Consider the following 26,186-nt stretch of genomic DNA (forward strand, 5'->3'; position numbering starts at 1 on the left):
TTCATTAACAATTGATTCGAGAGGCTTGTTTTTTTTAACTGACCAAGTTGGCATGATTGACAGTGGGTTTCCTTGGAAGCAAATGCAGTAATCCTCCCTCTACAATGAAGAGTTATCCATGTGCTGTTTAATTAACAGAGGTGTGCTTTGATCAATAAGGAAGCAGTTGGTGGTATTTTGACTCTTTCGCCAAAGTCCCCACTTAAAGGGAAAAGGGACAAAAGCAGGCTGCCCAAATAAAAGCAGAAGATCCAGGGCAGGTTGCAGTCGGAGTCCAGCGGGCACCATGAGGAGAGCTGGAGAGCAAGTGGGTCTCCTCCTCCTGTTCTCCCTGATGATCGCAATCCATCCAGCGTCACAGGAGTCCTCCTTCCCAGGTGAGTATCAGGCAGGTTGGCTCTGAGGAAGAGGGACCTTCTTCAAGCCTTCAAAGCATGTTTTTGGGCTCCAAATGTTTTTCCTTCCTTTGCAGAACTTAAGGTGCTGGGCCTGGATGGCAACAATACAATAGCCATTGTCCGGGGGAGTCGAGGCTTGCCAGGACCACAAGGGCCACAGGGCCCCCCTGGCATTCCAGGGGCCAAAGGTGGGTCTGTGGAAAGAGCGTGAAGTTGGCTCCCGAACTCTTCTGAGAGAACTAACCCGTCTTGAGGTGTGTTTGGGCTACTGGAATCGTTAGGCAGCTGGGCAACTTTGACTATTCAGCCGGTTCGCAGAACTCCAGAAAGAGTTAACAAACGGATCTCCCAAACCGGTGCAAACCGAATGAATCCCACCACTGCTTATGCGGTTCAGCTGTTGACACCCCCCTTGAGCCCCCAGTGATACTACCGGAGCCTCCTAAAAAGGAGGAATTCTGCCCTTCTCTTTCTCTTTGCATTCCAGGCGAGAAAGGTGACCGAGGAGAAATTGGTAAGGACTGCGCCCCCAAACCCCAAGGGGAACATTGTGGGGAGCTACCTTGGACTGGGTCCTCTGGCAGCCTCTCTGCTCTCTGAAGCAAAAGGGACCCTGGCTGAATTGTGCAGCTCAGCCCCCCATCGAGCTCAGGTGGGGCGTGAAGTTAGGCTGAAAGGGGCTCCCAACAGGTTGGCAGGCTTTGGCACATTGGACACAGTTGTGCCTCTGTCTCCCCCACCCACCCAATTCAGGTCAGCATGATGGGATCCCTCCCCCCTTCCTGGGCCTTCCCTGCCACATTGGGGGTGGGGGAGGAATTGGCTGTTGTTCACGTCCTTCTTTCTTGCAGACGAGAAGAAGCTGGAGAAGCTTCAGTGCAAGCAAGGTGAGTGTGTGGGTCTGTCTGTCTGTCTATGTGTGTGTGTGTGTCTGTATTATGCCCCCCCCCCAATTCCCTAAACAGCCAATGCTTTGGCCAGGCAGTTCCAGCATTTAAAGGACCCCCTTCTGACCACTGGCAGCTTTTGGGAAACACACAAAAAGGGTTTGCACTAAAATAGATTTCATCTTCACAAGAATAATTGCTCCTCCAAAAACATTTCAGGAGGGGTGGGTAATCCACCCACTCACCCTTATGGGAAGCCCCCATCCCCATCATGCAAAACCACACCACAACCCCTTGGCCCACTTTAATGCCTGGATGCTCATTGCCAACCAGCTGCAGCCACTGAGTCAGCCCCTCAGGAATAAGGCAAGGACCCTGGCAGAGAGAGTGCCAACCTCTCCTGCCCTCTTTCTGCCCAGGTGCCCCAAACTGCAAAGAGCTCTTGAAAAGAGGGACGATCCTGAGCGGCTGGTACACCATCTACCCCCAGGACTGCCAGCCCCTGGAGGTGCTGTGCGACATGGACACCGACGGAGGAGGATGGATTGTGAGTCCGGCGGAGGGTGGCTCTACCCAGGCATGGCCAAGGCGTGTGGCACTTCTGACCACCCTGGCTTGGAGGGACTTTCCATGGGGGTTGTGCCCCACAGCAGACACACCCAGGATTTGTTGCTTGTTAGGAATGGGATGAACCACAAGCCGAGTCTTTCCTGAAGCCAGGATGGGGGATGGAGGGATCCTGGAGGGGGTCCAGCACTTCTGGGTGGAGAAGGCCAGCTCTGAGACCCCTAACGTTTGGGAAGGAGGGAAGATTTGGGGGGCCTGGTAAGCTGGAAGGTTAAGGGTCCCGATTCTCCCCCACAGGTCTTCCAAAGGAGGTCGGATGGCTCGGTGGACTTTTTCCGGGACTGGGCAGCCTACAAGAGAGGATTTGGAAACCAGCTGACCGAATTCTGGCTGGGAAATGACAACCTTCACCGCTTGACCTCTCTGGGTGAGGGGCTTCCTCTTGCAGCCCTGGACCCTCCTGCTGCCAGGGGAGACGGGTGCAGGGCCCTCAGTGGGAAGAGCCTCAAATGGGCCCTCTGGGGATGGAGGAGGCAGCAGAAAAATATACCCTGGGTTGTGAGTTGTGGTGACTGGGCAGTGCGCCAACTGACCCATGTGTCTGTTTTCTTCCTCCTAGGAAAGAATGAATTGCGTGTCGACCTGACTGATTTCGACAACAAGCATTCCTTCGCCAAATATGCGTCCTTCCAGGTGGCGGCAGAATCCGACTGGTATCGGCTAACTCTGGGCGCCTTCACGGGCGGCTCTGCAGGTGAGTCCCTGATAAAGTCCAGGGGGATCAGCATCCTTCTCCATGAGCCTCTTGGAATTGGGCAGTGCCAGTCAGCCCAATGAAGGCCTCTCTGGAAATGCTCTGGGCTGGTCTTCCAGTCACCCATCCCCCCTCTCTTCCTCCCAGGTGACTCCCTCTCCTACCACAACAACATGCCCTTCTCCACCCGAGAGAAGCAGCAGGACCCCCAAAAGAGGAACTGCGCTGAGACGTTCAAAGGTGCCTGGTGGTACAATAACTGCCACTACTCCAACCTCAATGGGAAATACTTTCTGGGGAAACACGAGACCTTTGCTGATGGCATCAACTGGCGTACCGGGAAAGGCTACTACTACTCCTACAAGCGCTCCGAAATGAAAATCCGGCCTGTGTCTTAGGTGGCTCTTTCAGCTGATGGGCCTTTTTCTTTCTGAGTGTTTCCAAAGGGCATCTAGTCCATCCCCTCTACGTTTGATTTGCTACCTTGAGACAGAGCTTGCATTTTTCAAAATGCACATGATTAAATGATCTTGCAGAATTGGGGTGGGTGGGCTTTTCCATTTGTCCCCCTACAGCTCTACTGGAGTTGAGCAGCCAACGAATGTTAAATAAAAATAAATAAAAATAAATATGATCTGCAACTCAGCTGTCTCCAAGTGTCTTTTATTCCAAGGGGATAAAATCTGCCTACCTTTGGAAGGAATTACTCTGAGCAGCCCCTCCAGAAGGGATTGGCATATCCCAGGTGGTTCAGCCAAGCACTTTCCTGCTGAGGCTATCAAGAACAAAGATTTCTGGCCAGTGGGGTCCAGGAGGAGCAGGGGCGGATTCTACCAGTTCTCAACTATTCAGGAGTTAATTTTCTAAGCAGCTTGGAGAATTGGTTGTTGGAAGAAATCTCCTTTTGTTTTTTCCCACTTTACAGGGCTAATCATGTAAGGAAGGTAAGAAGGAATCATTCTGGTGTTGTCTCTAGTCTAATCTTTATTGCCCTGCTTACAGAAGCTGCCTCTCCGTTAACCCTTATTACATTCTTGGCAGTGTGCCTAGACTTACTGTTGCCTCCGGAGCTTCTCCGGATATTTTTTTCCCTTTGCTGGTACTTTGCTGGGCTTGACTTTCTTAAAGGGGAAGGGTTGTTTTAAGCTTTTTACACTGCTGTTGGGAGGAAATACTCCCCTTTTGGGAGTTCTTCCAGCCGGGATGCAATGGCCAGTATTTTGAAGAAATAATTGAATAACGAAGCAGAGCTGCCAGAAAGAAGCTTTTAATGACAAGGAACCAAGATGAGTGACATTCAGCAAAGCTTCTTGGCTAGCTAGAATGATTAACATTCAATCATGAGTTTACATACCCTTTCTGAGTTTTGGCTCTGAAGCACTGTAAAGTGGTATATAAGTCTAAGCGCTATTGTTATTCTGATATTTATTATTATTATTTATTTATTTTGTTTGATTTCTAGACCGCCCCCTCTCCCTGAAGGGACTCGGGGCGGTGTACAGGTACCAAATTAAAAACCATACAAATAATCATAAATACAGTTAAAATCGAATTAAACTTTAAACCCCTGTACAAATTTATAAAAATTAAAAACTTAGCCTAAGACTACCCACGAAATTTAAAAATACAGACTGAGGTGGGAGAGCTGGAATTAGGCCAAGCTGGCTAGATTAAACAGGTGGGTTTTTAGCTTCTTACGGAAGGAGCGGAGGTCCGTGGTTGTTCTAATATCAGGGGGAAGGTCATTCCAGAGGGTCGGGCCCATCACAGAGAAGGCCCTTCCCCTGGGTGTCGCCCGCTGGCACAGCCTAGTGGATGGCACCCGGAGGAGTCCCTCTCTGTGTGAGCGAATCGGCCGAAGGGATGTATGGGGCAGGATACGATCCCGCAAATAGCTAGGCCCTGTGCCATGGAGCGCTTTGAAGATGATAATCAGCACCTTGAAACGCACCTGAAAAGCTACAGGTAGCCAGTGCAGCCCGCACAGGAGAGGTGTTACGTGGGAGTATCTAGCGACTCCCGAGACTGCCCGCGCGGCCGCATTCTGAACCAACTGCAGTCTTCGGGTGCATCTCAAGGGGAGCCCCATGTAGAGAGCGTTACTCATAGACAGATCCTATGAGCTTAAAGGGGACAGAAGAGTGTGGTCCAGGCAGGGGGGCTTCCTCAGAAGAGCCAAGACCACGCCAGTACCTGAGTACACACAATCAGAGGCTCAGGCCAGCACCTTCTGCCCACCCCCAAAACTTGCTGTCCAGAGATTTCCTCATGCAAAGACGGTGTTTTTCCTGAAGACAAAGGAGCTCTGGGAAATTGTTGTTAATCAAAAAACTGGCAAAACTTTTCGTGAAGCACATTTGCTGGCTTCATGGTGTTCCATGGCGAATAATATCAGATCGTGGAGTCCAATTTACTGCTAAATTCTAGAGGAAGTTCCTGAGGTCCATAGTGATTCATCCCAAGGGTTTAGCTCGGCTTTTCATCCTGCTACTAACGGATCAGTAGAATGATCCAATGCAATGTTGGAACAACACATTAGATTTTACGTAAATTATCAACAAGAAAACTGGGCGGATTTACTACCATTTGCAGATGTGGCTTATAATAATGCAGTACATAGTAGTACTGGGCTGACTCCTTTTCAAATAACTACCGGCATGGATTTTGTGCCTATGCCTGAATTGCCTAGAGCAGTGGTGGGCAACCTTTTTTTTCAACTGAGCCAAATCTCGCCAAAACCACAATTGAAATTTATTTGGAGAGCCGCATTTTTAAAACCGAAAATACATAGGGTGGTACACTGTTTTTAGTTTCAATAAGTTTTTATTGAGAATATTCCGCATGCAAGTATCCACATAGGTGGGGAGGATACAAATAACACAACTAATAAAATAAAAACTTTAGAACGATATTATTTATCGATAACGTTAAATTCCGTAAAATTTGCCTTACAATGTAGAGAAAATTGCATCCTGACAATGACTGACAAAGTCACAACCACTAATGTGAACATTGGCCTTGCATTTCCTTGGATAGTTTGAGTAAGTCAGGTTTGTATGTTGTTGCTTTTAATTTCATCTCCCTCTCCCACTTTCTTTCTTTTTTTCTTTTTCTTTCTCTCTCTCTCTCTGGCTCTTTGTCTCTCTCTCCCTCCCTCCCTCTCTGTCTCCCTCTGTCATTTTCTCTGGGTGTCTATCTGTCTGTCTCTCTCTCTCTGTATCTCTGTCTCTCTCTCCTCCTTCCCCCATCTCTGTCACTCTGTGTGTGTGTGTGTGTGTGTGTGTGTCTGTCTCTGTCTCTCCCTCTGTCTCTCTCCCCTCCCTCTCTCTCTGTCACTCTGTGTATGTGGGTGTGTCTGTCTCTCACTCATTCACTTAATCACTCACTCTCTGTGTCTCTCTCTCTCTGTCTGTCTATCTTTCTCTCCCTCCCTCCCCCTCTGTGTGTGTGTGTGTGTGTGTCTGTCAGTCTCTCTCTGATTCCCTCCCTCACTCCCTCTCTGTTCCTCTCTCTGTCTGTCTGTCTCATTCACACACACACACACACACACACACACACACACACTGTGGTCACCTTGTTGAGTGTTCCAATCACATTTGAAATGTGATTGGAACACTCAACAAGGTGACCACAGTGTGTGTGTGAGTGAGACAGACAGACAGAGAGAGGAACAGAGAGAGGGAGTGAGAGAGGGAATCAGAGAGAGACTGACAGAGACGAATCAGAGAGGTACTTTTAACTACCTGGCAGCGGCGTTTTGGCTTGGGGGGCTCCTCAGAACTTCCCAAGACTTCGGAGGGAAGTTTACAGCCCTCCCTCGGAACGCTTCGGAGGGAAGCTTCTTCAAAAGCCCTGGCGAGTGACAAGAAGTCTCCCAGGCTTTAATTTGCCGAGCTGTGCGCACGCGCCTGTTTTCCACGCCGTGGAGCAGCGGCGAGATTCTGCGCGGCGAGCGATGATTCCGGGGGCCATCCGGGAAGATGAGGAACGTGAGGGGGGACCCTGCCCCCCCACTGATGGCCCCCGGAATCATCGCTTGCCGCCCAGAATCTCGCCGCTGCTCCACGCCGTGGAAAACAGGCGCGCGCGTACAGCTCGGCAAATTACAGCCTGGGAGACTTGTCTCGCCGGGGTTTTGCAGAAGCTTCCCTCCGAAGCCCGAGAGGAGGGAGGGAAGCGGGCGCCCGGCACACAGAAGAGCCAGATTAAAATGTTTAAAGAGCCGCATTTGGCTCGCGAGCCGCGGGTTGCCGACCACTGGCCTAGAGAACCACCCACCTCCATGTCCCTAATAGAATGGATGGCCTCATTGCAAAAAGGGTGGGAGAATATGAAGAAGCAGCTGAGAAATATAAGAAACAGGCAGACAAGCACAGGTCTCTCCAACCACCTTTTCGGATAAGAGACAAAATGTAATTGTCAACTAAATACCTAAGATTGAGGTTACCGAGCAAGAAATTCAGGCCTAATTTCTTTGGCCCTTTTCCTATAGTGAAAGTGATTAACCCTGTGACTGTCCAACTTGGCCTCCCTCGGATACTAGGAAAAATACATCCGGTGTTTCACGGCAACTTAATGAAACCGGCAGTAGGATCTACTTTAAGACCCATACCAGCTGCTCCTCCCCAACCTATGATAGTGCAGAGCAGGGGTGGGTTCTGATAGTCACTATTACCGGTTGGCTCATGCCCATGCCAAGCATGTGGACACACTTGATACAAGCTATTCGTGCATGTGCAGTGGAATAAAAATTGCTCTGCCTATGCGCAGAAGCAAAATACAAGATGGCGGTGCCTACGGTTCGGAGGGGAGTTTGGTGTTTTGGTGGACTTTGGATTAACCCCTCTTTTGTGTTCTGTCTATTTCATTTTCCAGGACATGCTTTTCTCTTCAGGGAGGGGGGGGCTGTCAGCTATGGAAGGGATATTAACAACGGGAGCTTCCACAATGCCACATTCTTGTGCTTGGGAAATTAGGAGGGGGGATTTAGTAGAGGGAATTTAGGTACACATAATAGCATTCTTCTTTTCGGTCAAGTTCATGGTATTCCTGCACCTGGAGGAGGAGTGGCTGAAGGGATGTCTCGAGTTGGGACGGATGGGGACTGGACCAGTGGTGAAATCTAAATTTGTTTGCCACCAGTTCTGTGGGCGTGGCTTGGTCTGGGGGGGGGTCACGTGACTGGGTGGGTGTGGCCAACTTTTCCCCACTTTTTAAAGCACTTTTTCCTGCTGGTTGGGGCGAATAGGTAGTGTATAAGTATAGGTACAGTATAAATCTTGATTACGATCAAAGACCAGCAATGCATATTACTTTATACAATATGTTAAAAAGTACTGACATTAAAATATAATTGCAAAGTATTGACGTTAAAAGTGGATAATAACATACATATTCTCAAATTGTTAGAGTCACTCCCTGGTTTACATGGATAAAAATCCGATCAGTATGGGAGTAAATACAATGGTCCAGAAATTGTTAAGAGATATCTCCAAATAATTGGTACAAGATGACAACTATACTTCTGTAACCAATTTTTTTTCTTGTGGACATTGCAGCGACACAGAATTTTGCCACTGCATACGTGGTAGCCGGGTTAGTGTCCCAGAGGAGAAAGCCTACATAAAAATTGTCTGCCCTCCCTGGCAATCTCTCTAATAAGGGGAGAATACGTGCAGATCTACAAACTCTCACAGTGTAATAGAAGAGGTGAATAGGTAGAAAAAATGCTTTAAAAAGTGAAAAAGAAAAGGTTTTTGACAATCGGGTGGCACAGCTAAGTGTCCTGGAATCTCCCACACACACACACTTTTTAAAGCATTTTTTTTACTACTGGTTCAGGTGAACTTTAGCATTTTTTGCTACCGGCTCTAGTGGACCAGTCAGAACCGATAGCATTTCACCCCTGTATTGGACCCTGTGATGGACTGATGAGTGCAGGGGCTGAGTTTGGAATTTTGATTTACTTAGGAAAAGCCTGGAAATCTCAGATTTGGATTTTCCCAGATGTGCCTATATTGCATGTATTGCATTGGCATCCTTCAGTCTGAAAAGACTATGGTTATTGTGCTCTGGGAAGAGGTCAAAGCTGGAGTATCCTCTCCAGAGAACGAGGCCTGGGTAGATTAATATGGAGGATAGACTGTTACCCAAGCAGCCTATCCCTCCTCTCCATGTTGCTGAAATAGTCCAATGGAACAGCAGAACTGATACGATTGGTTCCAGTTGCATCGCAGGAGTTACCAGAACGTGGTTTTACACAGTCATGAACTGCTTCCGGGACTCCAGCTCCAGATTTTGCCTGGAGGTTGACTCCTGAAGCCTTTTTCCAGGAGTGGATGCAGCCACAAGGCAGTGGAGGTTTGTAATAGAGTTTTCCTTCTCCTAGAAGATGGCTCTGCAGCTTGATCTGCTGTTGGGGCATAGAGCCCTCTTCCACCTTCCAAACTGTGGACTGTCTTCTCCTGTAACCCTGGAAAGGGGCCCTTACGAGGTGGCCCAATGTTTTTTAAGGAGGGGTTACTCCTCCATCACTCACCCTTTGTCCTGGCTTGTGACAGGCAGAGCCTGGCTTCCCAAATGTTGGGCCCAGGATGGTGGGTTTTCCCTGTATACCTCCTCTAATAAAGGGGGGCTTTGAGAAAATGCCTGTCTGGGAGAGTTTCATTGGAGGTGGGGCTTTCTGGAATGCTGCCACCCTGTTTGTCAAATAAAGGCAGCAAGCGAAACATTTCTGTGGGGCCTTCCTCATTCCTCTTTTCCAGAAGGTGATACAACAGTCCTGATGGCCGACCCTGCCTCTCCTTGGCTTGAGCGGCTCCTTCCCTCCCTCCCTCCCATGTGGCTTGGCTTAGAGCTGGGACACTGTTGGCTCTCTTGGCACCGGCCCAACAGAACCACTTCAATCACCCGCCTTTCCACCAGTAAACACCAGGGGCAAACTTGCATCTCTTTGTTCATCAAGAATCTCAGAATAGACGAAGTGCTACTATAACTTCAGAGAAACGATTAAAAAAAAACCTTCCCTTCCTTGGCAAAATCTGGCAAGACTGGTTCTTTGGCTGTTCTACTGCTTGATGGGTTACTTTAAAGATCAATGCATAAAACAACTTTATCTGGAGAAGAATCTTGAGATCTGAAGGCCAAATATCCATTTCCCAATTAAAGAGACATTTTGCAATCTGCCATGCCCCCAAATCAGAGGGCAGTCTGGATTCAGTGTCCTTAAAGGTGCCACCCAGGGGTGGGACTCAGCCGGTTTGGACCGGATCAGGCTAACTGGATGCTACTTTTGCAATTCTCTGTTGCTGTTGTGACCTCTGAAGAAAAACGGGGAGCCTGTCTTTTGAACAACAGGAGAATAAAATGAAAAAAGGGAACAATCCCCGAAAGGCTGCTTGGAGGTCCCTTCATTCTTCTCCACTGGGACTTTGCCCGGGTGCCTCCCTGGGGCCGATGGCTGTGGGCCAAGGTGGGGAAAACCCTTTGGGTCAATGCTGCACCTCCTGTTCCTGCAGTTCTGCTGGCTGAGGATCAGAGGAACAGGGAAAACAGACAGGAACGGGGAATAGCAGGCAATTTTACACAATTCTTTCTACTCCCCCAGTGGCTTTTAGGGATGTTTGTCCTTATCTATGCTGCATCTTTACACATTGGGCCACTTTTATTTCATGAGTAGTTCACAACACTGTGTAAGAAAACTCAGGCTTTGGGCCAGCAGCCTCTCCCTGACCTCAGATGGAGAAGGGCCTTACTTCTCAAAGACCACATCATCCGTGGCCAAATTCTCTAGTGGCTTTTCCAGGAGAGCCCAAAGGCTGAGCTCTTTTCTGGATTGTTTGCAAGGATCTTGAAATATTTTGTTGCAAATGGCCCTTTTCTGTCATGGAATTCACAGCACATAACCGAACCTTCTCTTTGCCTTGTTGCTTTTAATCCTTCAGCCATGTTGTTCATATTTCTACAAAATCAGGAAAGTTAATAGCTGGTTCAGCCCTGTCCCCAAATTTGAAGTCTGATATAATTTTGGCCATTGGACCACTGGTCCTTTACTCCATATTGGAAATCTGATTCTGCTGCCAACCAACTAGCAGGAAGAGATGATCACCTACAGACATCTCATGCGGTAGTAGCCACATGTCTCCCCTTGAGGCTTTGCTTTGAAGTGTAAGGTTCCAGCAGTTTCCCTGAGCCACCAAAGGAGATGAGGCTTGCAAAAAATATCAGCTTTTATTTATGGCGATATCCTGGCAAACAGCAAATATTGGTTTAATCAGTAACAATTATATAGCAATTCATAATGAAAGCAAATAGCCAATATTGATTCATATTGATTCATATAGTGCTTCAGAAGCAGATGGGGTGCCTTCCTCTAGAATGAAGAATTATGTATGTGTTTAACTAGCAGGTGTGTTCTTTGATCAACAAGGAAGCTGTTGCCCTGGAGGACCCACTTAAAGGGGAAAGGGACAAAAGCAGAATGCCCAAATAAAAGTAGTGGGTTCAGGGGAGATGACTTCCGGTCTCCGAAGGCGACGGACGTGCACGTCTGCTGCTCGTTTTTTCGGTGGGCTCCCTTTGGGAGCACAGGGTGCCTTGGAGGGGCACCCTGCCGTAGGGTGGCTTGCTGGGACCCCCTGGATCGGCGGCGGCCACCGGGGGGGGCTCCAGCTTCGCCCCAGGAGCCAGGAAGCGAGGGGGGTGCACGGCGGCACTGCATGGAGCGTGGAAGGAAACAACCAATTTGAAGGATACAGCTGAAGTGCGGTGAGGTGGGAAGTCTCCCCAAGTCTTTTACTAATCTACTCAATTGATGAACTGCAGTCTTGTTAGAACTTTGATTCAATCTCTGGAAGAGTTAAGATTGGAGGGGGGAATTTCCACCCCCCTCGGAAAAGCGGCACTTGTAAAATCTCTCTCTCTCATAGGAGAGAGAGAGAGAGCTAAAAACTTACTTTCACTTCCCCTAAGCAATGGGAGAATGACTTTTTACTACAATTGCAAGAGAAAGGATGGTTGAACTGATCCTTCTTTAAACTATTTATGGGAACTTTGGACTTGTTGTTTTCTGACCTCCTGTGAAGGCTGAGTCAAGATGGCCAACTTCCTCCTTCTTCTTTGCCTCTATGAATGAGATTCCTCTTTTGGAGGATTTTCTGGCTCTGAACTAGTTTCCACCCCAGAGACCTCCAGGAGCCTCTCCTATTACGTATTTCCCTTGGATTTGGAATATTTTGATTTAACTATTTGACCTGGAGCTGCATTGGAAGATTAACATTCTCTTCTGGGTTTGCCTGCCTTGTGATCTCTCCCAGCTGTGCTTCTCCACAGACGCCATTTCTTTGCACAGACGCAAAACTGTCTCTGAGTTTCATGATGGGTCCTAAAAAATTACCGCCTGGTAAGGCTTCTTCGGCCCTGACATCTTCTACGTCCAGCCCGATTACCCAACAGACATTGGTGTCATTTCTACAACCTAAAGCACCTGAAGAGAGCTCAAAGGATTTATCAGTTCACCAAATGCTTCAATTTCTTTTAAAGGGACAGGACAAATTGAAAAAACAGCTCACAGATCTAAATGATCAGCTCAGAGAAACACAACAACAAACCACACAAAACAAACAGAGAATAGATGTACTGGAGGAGGGCGCGGTTGGGATGAGGGAGGAGGTTAAGACAATCCAGAGGGGGAATATAGAATTTGAAAATCATATGATAAAGATGGAATTTGAAAGGATGTCTTTTTTCCTTAGATTTCAAAACTTGCCAGAAACTGAGAATGAAGATCTTAAGGAGATTATGACTACAATTTTAGCAGAATACATTAAAAGAGATAAACAGCAGCTGTGGTGGGATATTGACCTGATTTACAGGATCAACTCAGCATACGCTAGAACACACAATGTTCCAAGGGAAGTCCATGTTAAATTTCTTAGAAAGACTACAAGAGATGAGGTTCTAGGAGCTCAAAGGGTGGGACCACTAAAATATAAAGACAAAGAAATAACCATTCTTAAACAGATTCCAAAGAAAGTAAGAGATAAGAGGAAGAAATATTCCTCTTTAGCAAAGAAATTATATAATAAAGGAGTCTGGTTCAGGTGGTTATTGCCAGAAGGTATGCTGATTTTCTGGGAGGGCAGCAGAATTAGAATTAACCCAGTTGTGGAGGCGGAGGCTTTCACTAAAAACACAATGCTCTCCTAAACGAAACAGGGGATGGTACACAAGAAATGAAGGAGGGAGGGGCCAAGGCTCTGCCAGCAGATGGGGGGGGGGAAGGATGCAACATCTAGAAGACTCAGGTCACAAAAGTGATTTGAAACATTATTGCAATTGTTGTTATAATGTAACTTTATGGAAGTGATACAAAAAATGATTGAATATACTGATGACTTAGTATAAAAGTCAAAACTGCCAATGTTTATTCAAATGTTGATGTTTTTCTATTTTTCTTTGTAAAAGTTGTGAGATTTGGGGGGACTGCTCTCCCCTGCAAGATGTAGCTGTCAAAATTTTCAATACCTTTCTTAACCCCTTTTCCTTGAAAAAATTTGTAAAAACCAATAAAAACTTGTTAAAAAAAAGTAGTGCGTTCAGGCCAGGCAGCAATTGGAATCGAGCAGGCATCCTGAGGAGAGCTGGAGAGGAAGTGGGTCTCCTCCTCCTGTTCTGCCTGATCAGAGGTGGGTTCCTACCGGTACGGTTTGGCCGAATAGGTAGTAGTTCTGGCAGACACATGACTGTACCGGTTCTATCAGTAGTGCCATAGGTGCCGCTATCTTGTTCTTTGCTTCTGCACAGAAGCATTTTTTAGTACTGTACATGTGCCCTGCCCCGTCCCGCCTAGTTTCTGCTCTGCAGCTTGCCTGCCTTCCACACAGCCTTCCCAGCGGTCCCCCTTCTGGCCCTTGGTAGAAACGCTGGGGCTGAGAGGGGCACAACCAGCGGTGCTCCGGGAGGGCAAGCGGACATATGCAGGGCTGCTGCATGTGCGTGTCAACTCCTAACATTGCCATAGTGAGAGAAGGGAGGGGAGCGCATTCCACACATACTGTGGGCTGAAGTGAAATCTCAGATTACTGCAGCAGGCTTGGGAGGACTGCATCTCATAGGGGAATGTGATTTATGACACAGACTGAGGGGAGGGGAGGAACAGGGGTAAAGTTTACCAGAGCATTTTTCAGAACAAGTCTGGACAAACAGATTGCCCAGGTAACTGCTTACCACGACATCCCAAACCGACTCTCTGAGTGGTTCCAAGTAGCAATAAAATTGTGCGCTAACGACATGAGAAAGCCACTGATCACAAAAGAGAGAGGTCAACCCAACCTGAAACTGCCCAGCTGATGGGGACCCACAGCAACACAGTAAGCCCTGAAAACACCCCCCCTTGAAGTCCACTGAAATGCTACAGATGTGGGGGGTGTGCCACATGGCATCTGCGTACATGACCCCAACCCTGATGCCAAGGCCAGAGCCACCACCCAGGGCACGACTCCAAACAGGCAGACTTCATACCCTGCAACGGATTACCCTCAGCTCACAAGCTGGCCAAACTGTTCCTGAAGCACATCTACTGCCTGTCTGGATTACCTTGAAGAATTATCTCAGACAGAGGGGGTCCAATTCACGGCTCTGGAGGGGGTTCCTGTGGTCCATTGGGTCATCCCAGGGCTTTAGCTTGGCTTTTCACCCGAGCACCAATGGGGCAGCAGAGAGATTGAATGCCATGGTAGAGCAGTACCTGAGGTGCTACGTGAACTATCAGCAGTCCAATTGGGCAGACTGAATTTCTTGGACCTTTCTTTGGCATGGGGCTTGGCAATTACTTCAACAGTCACATTCCTTCATGCAGATTGTATCTCCACTCTCACTTGGAAGGGAAACCTCTAGTAAGAATTTCCCTCCTCTCATTCACACACACACACAAGGCAACACTCCCCTCAACCCTCCAAAATAAGGGATTCTACTCACCTAGAGGACACTACCCTACAGCCCTCAGTGCAAGCCTCTTTGAGTTCAGGTCAGGCTGGGATCAGAGTCTGCCAGCTATGACCAGGTCGAGATCTTTGGATGAAATTTTCCAGGAGCGCTCTTGACATCGTAACTGGTCTTTGCTGTTTTTTCCTGCCTGCTGAAATGAAGGAAACTGTGTTGTCCCCAATTCAGGTCTGAGCCTGGTGCTGAAGCCAATGATGGACGCCAGACACGAAGTGCAGGTTTTCTGATCGCTTTTTATTGGAGTATTCCTAGGAAAATGGTTCCTGGTCAAAAGGCTAAGAACCAAGGATTAAGAAGGCTTTATACATTTTCACTAAAGGAGAAGGCAGGACAAGGTGAGGTAACAAGAAATATCATCTCATAAACACTTTAGTAATAATTCTACAATTTGTTCTATTGGTTTCTAGCTGTCCCTATTCCTAAGCCTTGGTTCGTGAATGACCCAGGAGTTATCTAAAACACTTTTCATTTGCTGTAGGCCATCCCTAACTTTAAGCTGGGGTCTGCAAGTTGTCTAACTACCCATAATTGCTACAAGCTTTACACACGAATATTTCCTGTTGATAAGCATTCTTTGTTCTTGCCAGACAGACCCCCACAATTACAATCTTCCTGGTTTACTTTCAAGTGTGTGCCATGACCTTGCTTTAGCATACAGCCCATCAACTGAACCTTAAAGCAGCTCAACTCGTGAGGAGCTGAATGTAGCTACCTTGAAGGAACAATGCCTTCAAGCCTCACGTTGTACGCCAGAAAACGTAAGGTTCTAGCAGTTTCCCCGAGCCACTGAAATGTCAAAGAGAGTGAGACTAGAGACGAGGCTTGCAAAAATATCAGCTTTTATTTATGGCCACAGCAAAAGCAAAGCAAAAGCAAAACTATATCCAAAACATACAAACAAATGCATGTAAGCAATAGCCAGAACCTTTTGCCAAGTTTCTTTTTGGCAGAATGCTTTAAGGATTTATGAGCCTGGAAAACTCCCTAGTTTGGTTCCTTTATCTATGGGACCTGCTATTCCCATGTAACAATTTTTTCTATATTTTCAAGGATGTGCCTAGTTTTGAAGCCAAGAATAGAAACAAGACGCAGCAGTGAGATGACATTTGCAGTAATGCCATCCATTATTAAGGTTACAATTTGCTAGGCTAGAAACAACTAATTTCTGACAGTACACAACAGTATAAGCAGAAGCCAAAATCAAAGCATAATTTTAAAGAAATAATTTCTAGCAGTATATCATATCAGAAGCAAGCAGCAAATATTGGTTTAATCAGTAACAATTATGTAGTAACATAAGCAATTCATGATAAAAGCAAATAGCCAATATTGATTCATATTGATTCATATAGTGCTTCGGAAGCAGATGGGATGCCTTCCTCTAGAATGAAGAATTATCCATGTGTTTAACTAGCAGGTGTGTTCTTTGATCAGTAAGGCAGCTATTCCCCTGGAGGACCCACTTAAAGGGGAAAAGGACAAATAAAAGAAGTTGGTCCGGGCAGCAGTCAGAGTCCAGCGGGCACCATGAGGAGAGCTGGAGAGCAAGTGGGTCTCCTCCTCCTGTTCTCCCTGATGATCGCAATCCATCCAGGGTCACAGGAGTCCTCCGTCCCAGGTGAGTATCAGGCAGGTTGGCTCCGAGGAGGAGGGACAACGACTTTCTTCCAGCCTTCAGCCTTCAGAAAACACTTTTTCTGTGTTCCAAATGTTTTTCCTTCCTTTGCAGGAATTAAAGCGCCGGATTTGGATGGCAATGAGACAATAAAGGTTGTGCGGGAGAGTCGAAGCTTGCTAAGAAGACGGGGCCGCCCTGGCATTCAAGGACCACAAGGGCCACGGGGCCCCCCTGGAATTCCAGGACCACCAGGGCCACCAGGGCCCCGTGGCATTCCAGGACTCCAAGGGCCACAGGGGCCCCCTGGCGTTGCAGGAGCCAAAGGTGGGTCTGTGTACAGGGGGTGAAATTGACTCCTGAACCTTACCCCTTCCGAAAGAAATTACCCGTCTGGTCACAAGGGAGAAGGAAGATGCCAGAAATGAAGATTGCAAGAACTGGCACGAGAGGGAAGGGAACTGTGTCTTGTGGGCACTCGACCCGTCAAAACTCCCCCTTCCAATGGGACATTCCTTGGGTTTTCCAACCTGCACAAAACACAGAATGGGGGCTGCCCACTCAGCCACCTTTCAACTGGGAGTTACTCCCCTCCCAGAGTAACCTGGGAGCTTCACCATGCCTTTCCTTAACAGGTGAAAGAGGCTTGCAGGGAATCCCCGGGAACATTGGAGCCCCTGGGCCAAAAGGTAAGAATGAGAGGGTTTTCCCGATTCCTGGGTTGCACAGGTGTGTTTGGGTAGCTGGTGGAGAGAGAGAGGAACACGTTGGGAAAGGAACCCAAAGAATGGACCCTAAAACTTGGGGGGTCGGGTGGTTGGATTGTTTGATCATTGTAGATTTTAGAAAGACCTGGCATGGTGATACTCCACTCAGTACCAGGGATGCAGATGTAGATGCAGATGTTAACAGTTTTAAGTAACCATCTGCATTTCCTGTGTCGGGTGAGGAGAGCACATCTTTCTCCTTCTGTCCTCAACACTTTTTACAGAGGCACGATGGAAAGCATTCTAACAAACTGCGTCCCTGTTTGGTTTGGTGGCCACAGTGCCTCAGATAGAAAGTCCCTACAGAGAGTGGTGAGGACAGTGGAGAAGATAATAGGAAGCTTGCTTCCCGTTATTGAGGATACTGCTTATAAGCACTATGTACTTGAAGCATTGTTAGAGACCCCACACCCACTTCATGGTCTGTTTCTGTTGCTCCCCTCTGGGACGAGGTTTCAAAGTATTTTTAGCAGGAGTATCAGATTGTGTAACAGCTTTTTTCGCAAGGCCATCCATCTAAGTAAACTCACAAGATGCAGGGCATTTTTTTTTTTTGCCATCTGTACATGTCAGGGGTGGGTTGCTGCCAGCGTTCAAAACACGCATGCAACATGCACGTGCACCCCCCCCCCATGTGCAGACACTAAAATCCAAAATGGTAATGACCCGCAGGCCTGGGTTGCTGCCAGTTCTGTGACCCAGGCCTGAATTCCAATCCCGGTTTCGCTGAACTGGACCGAACCAGCAGCAATCCACCTCTGGTACATGTATACATCAAGACTAGACTGTGTAGTTTCTCTGTGTGACATAACATATGTGGGAATATGCATAATTTTGTATGCAATGGAATTTCATTTTATTGTACGCCGATTAGTGTACATTCAAAGTGACAATAAAGTTGTTCTATCTATCGTCTATTTAACTTGAGCCTGAAGGTTAGGCAGCCTCCCCCCCACACACACACACTCTCAGGAGGCCAGATCCTCGCTTCTCAGCTTTATGTGGCCAGGAAAACAGCGGTTGGCATCTCTGGGGCTGCCTGGCAGGAGGATTGAGCAAGGTTGTGTCCAGGAAGTCTCAAAAGAATTTCTTCCCTTTGATTCAGGAGAAAAAGGAGACCCAGGACAACCTGGAGAGAAAGGTAAGAGTTTGGTTGTGCTGCTCTGGGACCCTGGTTCTTATCGTGGGCGCCTTCCCTCTACCAACCACACATGGTGTTTCTCACAAATGATGTCCTCTGTTTTTGGTCAACTGTGCCAGAAACATTTTCCAAAAGGAAGGGACCCCCTTGAAAATGGCTTATGGGGCCCCATGAAGTCTTGGGAGGGGGCTGTAGAGAGAGCTTGGGACCCATTTCCCCCCAGCAGATGTTGCTACTTCTGGGCTTCTGGGGTTCAGCTGCCTGGCACCCCCTCTTGAGCCCCAGTGATGCTGCCGGACCCTCCTAAAAAGGAGGAATTCTTCATTTGTTCTTCTCTCTGCCTTGCAGGCAAGAAAGGCGACCCCGGAGAAATTGGTAAGGATTGTGTCCCCGTCCCCCCCGCCCTCTTAAGGGGAACATTGGGAGGGGCTGCCTTGGATCAGGGCCTCTGCAAGGCTCTCTGTTCTCTGGGGTCCTTGGCTGAATTGTGCAGCTCAGCCCCCCAACGAGCTCTGTGGGGCATGAAGTTAGGCTGAAAGGGATCCCTGAGGGGTTGGCAGGATTTGGCACATCAGACATAGTTGTGCCTCTGCCCCAAACCCTCAATTCATGTCAGCATGGCATGATCCTTCCCCCCCTCCACTGGCCTTCCCTGCCACATGAGGGGGGGGGGAGGACTTGCGGTTTTTTTCACTTCCTTCTTTCTTGCAGATGAGAAGAAGCTGAAGACGCTTCAGTGCAAGCAAGGTGAATGTGTGTGTCTGTGTGTGTGTGTGTGTGTGTGTGTGTGTGTGTATTACGCCCCCTCCCCAATTCCCCAAGGAGGCAATGCTTTGGCCGGGCAGTTCCAGCATTTAAAGGACCCCCTTCTGACCACTGGCAGTTTTTGGAAAACACACAAAAAGGGTTTGCACTAAAATAGATTTCTTCTTGACAAGAATAATTGCTCCTCCAAAAACATTTCAGGAGGGGTGGGTAATCCAGTCCTCTCACCCTTATGGGAAGCCCCCATGCCCATCATGCAACACCACACCACAACCCCTTGGCCCACTTTAATGCCTGGATGCTCATTGCCAACCAGCTGCAGCCACTGAGTCGGCTCTTCAGGAATAAGGCAAAGACCCTGGCACAGAGAGCGCCAACCTCTCCTGCCCTCTTTCTGCCCAGGTGCCCCAAACTGCAAAGAGCTCTTGAAAAGAGGGATGATCCTGAGCGGCTGGTACACCATCTACTCCAAGGACTGCCAGCCCCTGGAGGTGCTGTGCGACATGGACACCGATGGAGGAGGATGGACTGTGAGTGTGGTGGAGGGCAGCTCTTATCCATGTGCGGCCAACGCGTAGGGTGCTTCTGACCACCAGGCCTTGGAGGGGGCCTGTTAGATGGGGCAATGGAAAGGCAGACACAGGCTAACAGTGCAACAGCTGTTTATTTAGAGAACAACAAGTGTGAACAATCCAGCAAAGGCTGGCTCTGACATCAGCCCTTTTATAGCGAGCTGTCAGACTCTCAGCCAATAGAATCAAAGCTCTGTTCCCGCCGGAACAGAGGACCTTGGTGGAAACCATATCTATTGTTGTAGATATCTAACAGGGCCTTCCCTGGGGCAGGGGGTTGTGCCCCACAGAAGACACATCCAGGATTGTAACTTTGCTGTTTGCCAGGAATGAGATTAACCAGAAACCGAGTCTTTGGAAGCTGGAAGGTTAAGGGTCCCAATTCTCCCCCGCAGGTCTTCCAAAGGCGGTCGGATGGCTCGGTGGACTTTTTCCGGGATTGGGCTGCCTACAAGAGAGGATTTGGAAACCAGCTGACTGAATTCTGGCTGGGGAACGACAACCTTCACCGCTTGACCTCACTGGGTGAGAGGCTTCCTCTTGCAGCCCTGAACCCTCCTGCTGCCAGGGGAGACGGGTGCAGGGCCCTCGCTGGGAACAGCTTTGAGGGGGCCTCTGTGGACGGGGGAGGGAGCAGAGAAACATACCTGCAAGGCTGCGAGTTTTGGTGACTGGGCAGTGTGACAACTGACCCACGTGGCTGTTTTCTTCCTCCTAGGAAAGAATGAATTGCGTGTCGACCTGACTGATTTCGACAACCAGCATTCCTTCGCCAAATATGCGTCCTTCCAGGTGGCGGCAGAATCTGATTGGTATCGGCTAACCCTGGGCGCCTTCACGGGGGGCTCTGCAGGTGAGTCCCTGACAAACTCTAGGGGGCTCAGCATCCTTCTCCATGAGCCTCTTGGAATTGGGCAGTGCCAGTCAGGCTAATGAAGGCCTCCCTGGAGATGCTCTGGGCTGGCCTTCCATGCACCCATCCTCCGTCTCTTCCTCCCAGGTGACTCCCTCTCCTACCACAACAACATGCCCTTCTCCACCAAGGAAAAACGGCAGGACCCCCATAAGAGCAACTGTGCTGAGACGTACAAAGGTGCCTGGTGGTACAATAACTGCCACTACTCCAACCTCAATGGGAGATACTTGCTGGGGGAACACAAGACCTTTGCTGATGGCATCAACTGGTATTTCGGGAAAGGCTACTACTACTCCTACAAGCGCTCTGAAATGAAAATCCGGCCTGTGGCTTAGGCGGCTACTTCAGGCTGATGGGTCCTTTCTTTCAGAGGGGTTCCAAAGGGCATCTAGTCCATCCCCTCTGCTTTTGATTTGCTACCTTGATAGAGAGCTTGCATTTTACAAAATACACATGATAAAATGATCTTGCAGAATTGGGGTGGGTGGGTTTTTCTATTTGTCCCCCTTCAGCTCTACTGTAGTTGAGTAGTCAATGAATGTTAAATAAATAAATATGATATGATCATTAATCCAGCTGATGGCCTCCAAGTCTCTTTTATTCCAAGGGGATAAAATCTGCCAGCCTTTGGCAAAGGAAGGGCTCTGAGCACCCCAGCATACTGCCAGAAAGTCCTGGCACCTCCCTCTTGCCCCAGCCAGTGGTATAATTCATTTTTTTTACTGCTGGTTCTGTGGGTGAGGCTTGTTGGGCATGGCAGGGAAAGGATACTGCAAAATCCTCATTCCATCCCCACTCTGGAGCCAGCCAGAGGTGCATTTGTCAGTTCTCCAAACTTCTAAATATTTCCACTACGGGTTCTCCAGAATTTCTGTTGAATTTCACCTCTGGTCTCAGCCCAGCAGAACCACTTAAATCTCCTACTTTTTTTTACCAGTAAACACACGGGGCAAACTTGCACCTGTTTGTCCATCATGAATCTCAGAATAAATAAAGTGCTGCTATAACCTCATAGAAAAAATAAAAAAAAACTCCCCTTCCCTTCCTTGGCAAAATCTGGCAAGACTGGTTCTTTGGCTGTTCTACTGCCTGACGGATTACTTTACAGATCAATGCATAAACCAATTTCGTTGTATTTATTTTGTACAAGGACAATAAAGACTATACTAAAACAGCTTTATCTGGAGAAGAATCTTGAGATCTGAAGGCCAAATATCCATTTCCCAATTAGAGAGACATTTTGCATTCTGCCTTGCCCCGAAATCAGTGTGCAGGCTGGACTCAGTACCCTTAAAGGTGCCACCCAGGGTGGGATTCAGTTGGTTCGGACCGGTTCAGGCGAATCAGATGCTAATTTTGCAACTAGCTCACGGAACGGGCAGTTGGAAGGACTGGCTGGCCCCGCCCACCCCTCCCCTCCCCGGAGTCTCTACGCGGCCCTTTCATCATGCCAGGTAAGTGCCATGCAGAGGCTCTGGGAGGAGCCTCTCGGAAGTTCCAGAAGTCTGGAAGTGGGCTTGTTTTTGGCCTCCGGAGGGTCTCCAGAGCCCAGGGAAGCCATCGTTGCCCTCTTGGAGGCTCTAGGAAATCCTCTAGAGCCTGGTGAGGGTGAAACTCTCCCCACCATGTGCAGGAGGCCAGAATAGAATGAAGAATTATCCATGTGTTTAACTAGCAGGTGTGTTCTTTGATCAACAAGGAAGCTGTTACCATGGAGGACCCATTTAAAGGGGAAAGGGACAGAGCAGACTGCACAAATAAAAGCAGAGGGTCCGGGACAGGTTGCAGTCAGCGTCCAGCGGGCGCCATGAAGAGAGCTGGAGAGCAAGTGGGTCCCCTCCTCCTGTTCTGCCTGATGATTGCAACCTGTCGAGGAGCCCAGGAGTCCTCCTGCCCAGGTGAGGAGCAGGCAGGTTGGCTCTGAGGAGCAGGAGGGACAGAGACCTTCTGCCAGCCTTCAGAGCTTAGCTCAAAAGAAGCACTTTTTTGCTCCAAATATTTCCCTTCCTTTGCAGAACTTAAGGCGCTGGGATTGGATGGCAACAATGCCGTAGTCATTGTGCAGGGGAGTCCAGGACCAAAAGGGCCACGGGGCCCCCCTGGCATTCCAGGGGCCAAAGGTGGGTCTGTGGACAGAGGATAAAGTTGGCTCCTGAACCTTACCCCTTCCGAAAGAAATAACCCGTCTGGTCACAAGAGAGAAGGAAGGTGCCAGAAATGAAGACTGCAAGAAATGGCACGAGAGGGATAGGAACTGTGTCTTCAGGGCACTCGACCTGTTGAAGCTCCCCCTCCCAAGGGGGGCATTTCCTTGGGTTCTCCAACCTGCACAAAACACAGAGTGGCTGGAAGGGGGCTGCCCGTTCAGCCACTTTTCAGCTGGGGGCTAATCCCCTCCCCCCTGTGGGCACCTGGGAGCTTCACCGTGCCTTTCCTTAACAGGTGAAAGAGGCTTGCAGGGAATCCCCGGGAAAATTGGAGCCCCTGGGCCAAAAGGTAAGGTGGAATGAGAGGGTTTTCCGATTCCTGGGTTGCACAGGTGTGTTTGAGTAGTTGGTGGAGAGACAGAGGAACATGCTGTGAAAAGAACTGAAAGAAGGGACTCTAAAAGGTACCCTAAAGGACAAGCACACCCTGCCACCACCTGCAGGGCCCCAGGACCTCACCCGTCAGCTCCTCTTTGTGTGGGCAGGAAAACAGCGCTGGCATCCCTGGGGCTTCCTGGGGTGAGAACCAGGTTGAGCGCTGGAGGTCTCAAAAGAATTTCTTCCCTTTGATTCAGGAGAAAAAGGAGACCCAGGACAACCTGGAGAGAAAGGTAAGAGTTTGGTTGTGCTCCTCTGGGACCCTGGTTCTTATCATCTTCACTCTACCAACCATACTTGGTGTTTGTAATGTAAATCATGTGCTCTGGTTTTGCTCAACTTTGTCAGAAACATTTTTGAAAAGGAAGGGTCTCCCTTGAAAATGTCTTATGTGGCCCCACAAGGTTCGGGGGCCTGGGGAGAGAGTTTGGTACCCGTTTTCCCCCAGCAGATGTTGCTACTTCTGCCGTTCAGTTGCTTGGCACCCGCTCTTGAGCCCCTGTGATGTTGCCGGACGCCCCTAAAGAGGGGGGGGATACTTCACTTCTCCTTCTCTCTGCATTTCAGGCAAGAAAGGCGACCCAGGAGAAATTGGTAAGGACTGCGCCCCCCCCACCAATGGGGACAGCGGGAGAAGATGCCTTGGATTGGGGCCTCAGCCAGCCTGCTTCTCTGTTGTCTGAAGCAAAGGGTGAATTGTGCAGCTCAGCCACCCAACAAGCTTAGTGGGGTATGTAGTTAGACTAAAAGGGACTCCCGGCAGGTAGGCAGCCTGGGGCACATCAGATGTAGCTGAGCCGCTGACCCTATCCCAGTTCTGGACAGCATCGTGCTATCTCTCCCTCCACGGCTTTTCCTGCCACATGGGGGCTGAGTGGGGCAGGAATCGGCTTTTCTTCATTTCAATCTTTTTTGCAGATGAGAAGAAGCTGGAGGCACTTCGGTGCAAGCAAGGTGAGTGTTTGTGTGTGGGTTCTTACTACTAATTCCCTTCCTTGCTCCCCCCCCCCAATTCCCCAGAAAGCTGATGTTTTGTCCAGGTAGTTCCAGCATTTGCAGAATCCACTTCTGACCACTGGCAACCTTTGCTTCAAGAGGGAAAATTGCCCTAAAAATGTTTCATCTTTGGAAGAAAAAAGGCTCCTCCGCAAAACCTTTCAGGGATGGGGAAGATCCAGTCTACCCACCCAATGTTAAGAGAACCTCCCATCCCCAATACCACATCTGGCTGGTTGAACAGACCAAGTGGTTGCAACCCCACACTGCAAGCGCTTGGTTTGCTAACTGGCCGGAGGCCTGTTGCCAACTGCCTGCAACCACTGAGCCGCCCCCTCAGGACTGAGAGATGTGGAGGGCAATTTGGCAAAGACCCTCACACGGAGAGCGCCAACCTCTCCTGCCCTCTTTCTGCCCAGGTGCCCCAAACTGCAAAGAGCTCTTGAAAAGAGGGACGATCCTGAGCGGCTGGTACACCATCTACCCCCAGGACTGCAGGCCTCTGGAGGTGCTGTGCGACATGGACACCGACGGAGGAGGATGGATTGTGAGCCTGGCATAGGGCGGCTCTTCTCAGGGGTATGGCGCTTCTGACCACCGTGCCTTGGAATGAACCTTCCTTGGGGAAGGGGGTTTGTCTCCCACGGCAGATACACCCAGGATTGAACCAGAAACTGAGTCTTTCCTGAGGCCAGGGTGGGAGCCATAGGGATGCTAGGAGGGGTGGAGAAGGTCAACTCTGCGAACCCCTAATATTTTGGAAGGGACAGAAGAGTATGATTTGGGGGGCCTGCTGAGCTGGAAGGTTAAGGGTCCCGATTCTTCCCCGCAGGTCTTCCAAAGGTGGTCGGACGGCTCGGTGGACTTTTTCCAGGACTGGGCTGCCTACAAGAAAGGATTTGGAAACCAGCTGACCGAATTCTGGCTGGGGAACGACAACCTTCACCGTTTGAGCTCACTGGGTGGGGGGCTTCACTTTGCAGCCCTGAACCCTCCTGCGGCCAGGGGAGAGGGGTGCAGGGCCCTTGCTGGGAAAAGCCTCAAATGGGCCCTCAGTTCCCTCTGTGGATGGGGGAGGCGCCAGAGAAACATACCTGTGGGGTTGTGAGTTTTGGTGACTGGGCAGTGCGCCAACTGAACCAAACGGCTGTTTTCTTCCTTCTAGGAAAGGATGAACTGCGTGTTGACCTGATTGATTTTGACAACAAGCATTCCTTTGCCAAATACGCATCCTTCCAGGTGGCAGCAGAATCCACCGGTATCGGCTAATTCTGGGCGCCTTCAAGGGGGGCCCTGCAGGTGAGTCCCTGACAAAGTCTAGGGGGCTAAGCATCCTCCATGAGCCTCTTGGAATTGGGCAGTGCCAGGCAGGCTAATGAAGGCCTCCCTGGAGATGCTCTGGGCTGGCCTTCCATGCACCCATTCCCCCTTCTCTGCCTCCCAGGTGATTCCCTCTCCAGCACAACAACATGCCCTTCTCCACCCGAGACAAGCCTCCCCCACAGAACTTCAACTGCTCTAAGGTGTACAAAGCGGCCTGGTGGTACAACATCTGCCACAACTCCAACCTCAAGGGGAGATACTGGCTGGGAGAACACAAGTCCTTTGCTGATGGCATCAACTGGTTTATGGGGAGAAACTTCCATTACTCCTACAAGTGCACAGAAATGAAAATCCGGCCTGTGGCTTAGGCGGCTACTTCAGGCTGATGGGTCCTTTCTTTCAGAGGGGTTCCAAAGGGCATCTAGTCCATCCCCTCTGTTTTTGATTTGCTACCTTGATAGAGAGCTTGCATTTTTCAAAATACACATGATTAAATGATCTTGCAGGATTGGGGTGGGTGGGCTTTTCCATTTGCTCTCCTTCAGCTCTACTGGAGTTGGGCAGTCAACGAATGTAAAGTCAATAAATAAAAATGTGATCTTCAATCCAGGTGACGGTCTCCAAGTCTCTTTTATTCCAAGGGGATAAAATCTGCCAACATTTTATTTCAAGGGGATAAAATCTGCCAACCTTTGGCAAAGGAAGGACTCTGAACACCCCAACACACTGCCAGAAAGGCCTGGCACATCCCAGGTGGTTTGTCCAAGAACTTGCCTGCTGAGGCTAACAAGAGCAAGGAGTTCCAGTTGGTGGGGTTCAGGGGGAGTCTCTTTGGAACCCCCGCAGGAGTGGCTCTGATCTGCAAGAGCCTAAAGACCCTGCACTGGCTTGAGCCCT

At 49.2% G+C, this 26,186-nt stretch overlaps 2 protein-coding genes and 1 pseudogene across 3 annotated transcripts; all 3 read left to right on the forward strand.

Annotated features, from left to right (window-relative positions):
- Positions 1–152: 152 nt before the first annotated feature.
- LOC309399568 (ficolin-1-like) lies at positions 153–20,869 on the forward strand. Its single transcript, XM_081967513.1, has 10 exons — positions 153–377; positions 473–586; positions 16,860–16,913; positions 18,097–18,132; positions 18,481–18,507; positions 18,844–18,879; positions 19,300–19,427; positions 19,865–19,994; positions 20,188–20,322; positions 20,470–20,869. The coding sequence occupies exons 1-10, from the start codon at positions 287–289 to the stop codon at positions 20,718–20,720; spliced, it is 1,002 nt and encodes a 333-aa protein (XP_081823639.1). The 5' UTR covers positions 153–286; the 3' UTR covers positions 20,721–20,869.
- Positions 786–3,154, forward strand: LOC309399347 (ficolin-2-like; the record flags this gene model as incomplete). Its single annotated transcript, XM_081967083.1, has 6 exons — positions 786–912; positions 1,250–1,285; positions 1,705–1,832; positions 2,150–2,279; positions 2,472–2,606; positions 2,754–3,154. Coding segments are annotated over 6 exons (807 nt in total), but the record flags the coding sequence as incomplete, so codon positions are not given.
- A 1,321-nt stretch (positions 20,870–22,190) lies between the features above and the next one.
- On the forward strand, positions 22,191–25,749 carry LOC309399561 (ficolin-1-like; annotated as a pseudogene). Its single transcript has 10 exons — positions 22,191–22,283; positions 22,401–22,505; positions 22,828–22,881; positions 23,168–23,203; positions 23,538–23,564; positions 23,889–23,924; positions 24,386–24,513; positions 24,799–24,928; positions 25,132–25,265; positions 25,411–25,749. The product of its transcript is annotated as a ficolin-1-like (transcript).
- The last annotated feature ends 437 nt before the right edge of the window (positions 25,750–26,186 follow it).

The sequence above is a fragment of the Natrix helvetica genome (genome assembly GCF_964273705.1).
Source record: "Natrix helvetica genome assembly, chromosome: 15".
NCBI lineage: Eukaryota > Metazoa > Chordata > Lepidosauria > Squamata > Natricidae > Natrix > Natrix helvetica.

Bases quoted from the DNA above. Each gene is read 5' to 3' on its own strand.
- LOC309399568 (XM_081967513.1), top strand. From the start codon at position 287: ATGAGGAGAGCTGGAGAGCAAGTGGGTCTCCTCCTCCTGTTCTCCCTG. The intron at 587-16,859 runs GTGGGTCTGTGG...TTTCCTTAACAG, and splicing joins TGGCATTCCAGGGGCCAAAG to GTGAAAGAGGCTTGCAGGGA. The intron at 18,880-19,299 runs GTGAATGTGTGT...CTTTCTGCCCAG, and splicing joins GACGCTTCAGTGCAAGCAAG to GTGCCCCAAACTGCAAAGAG.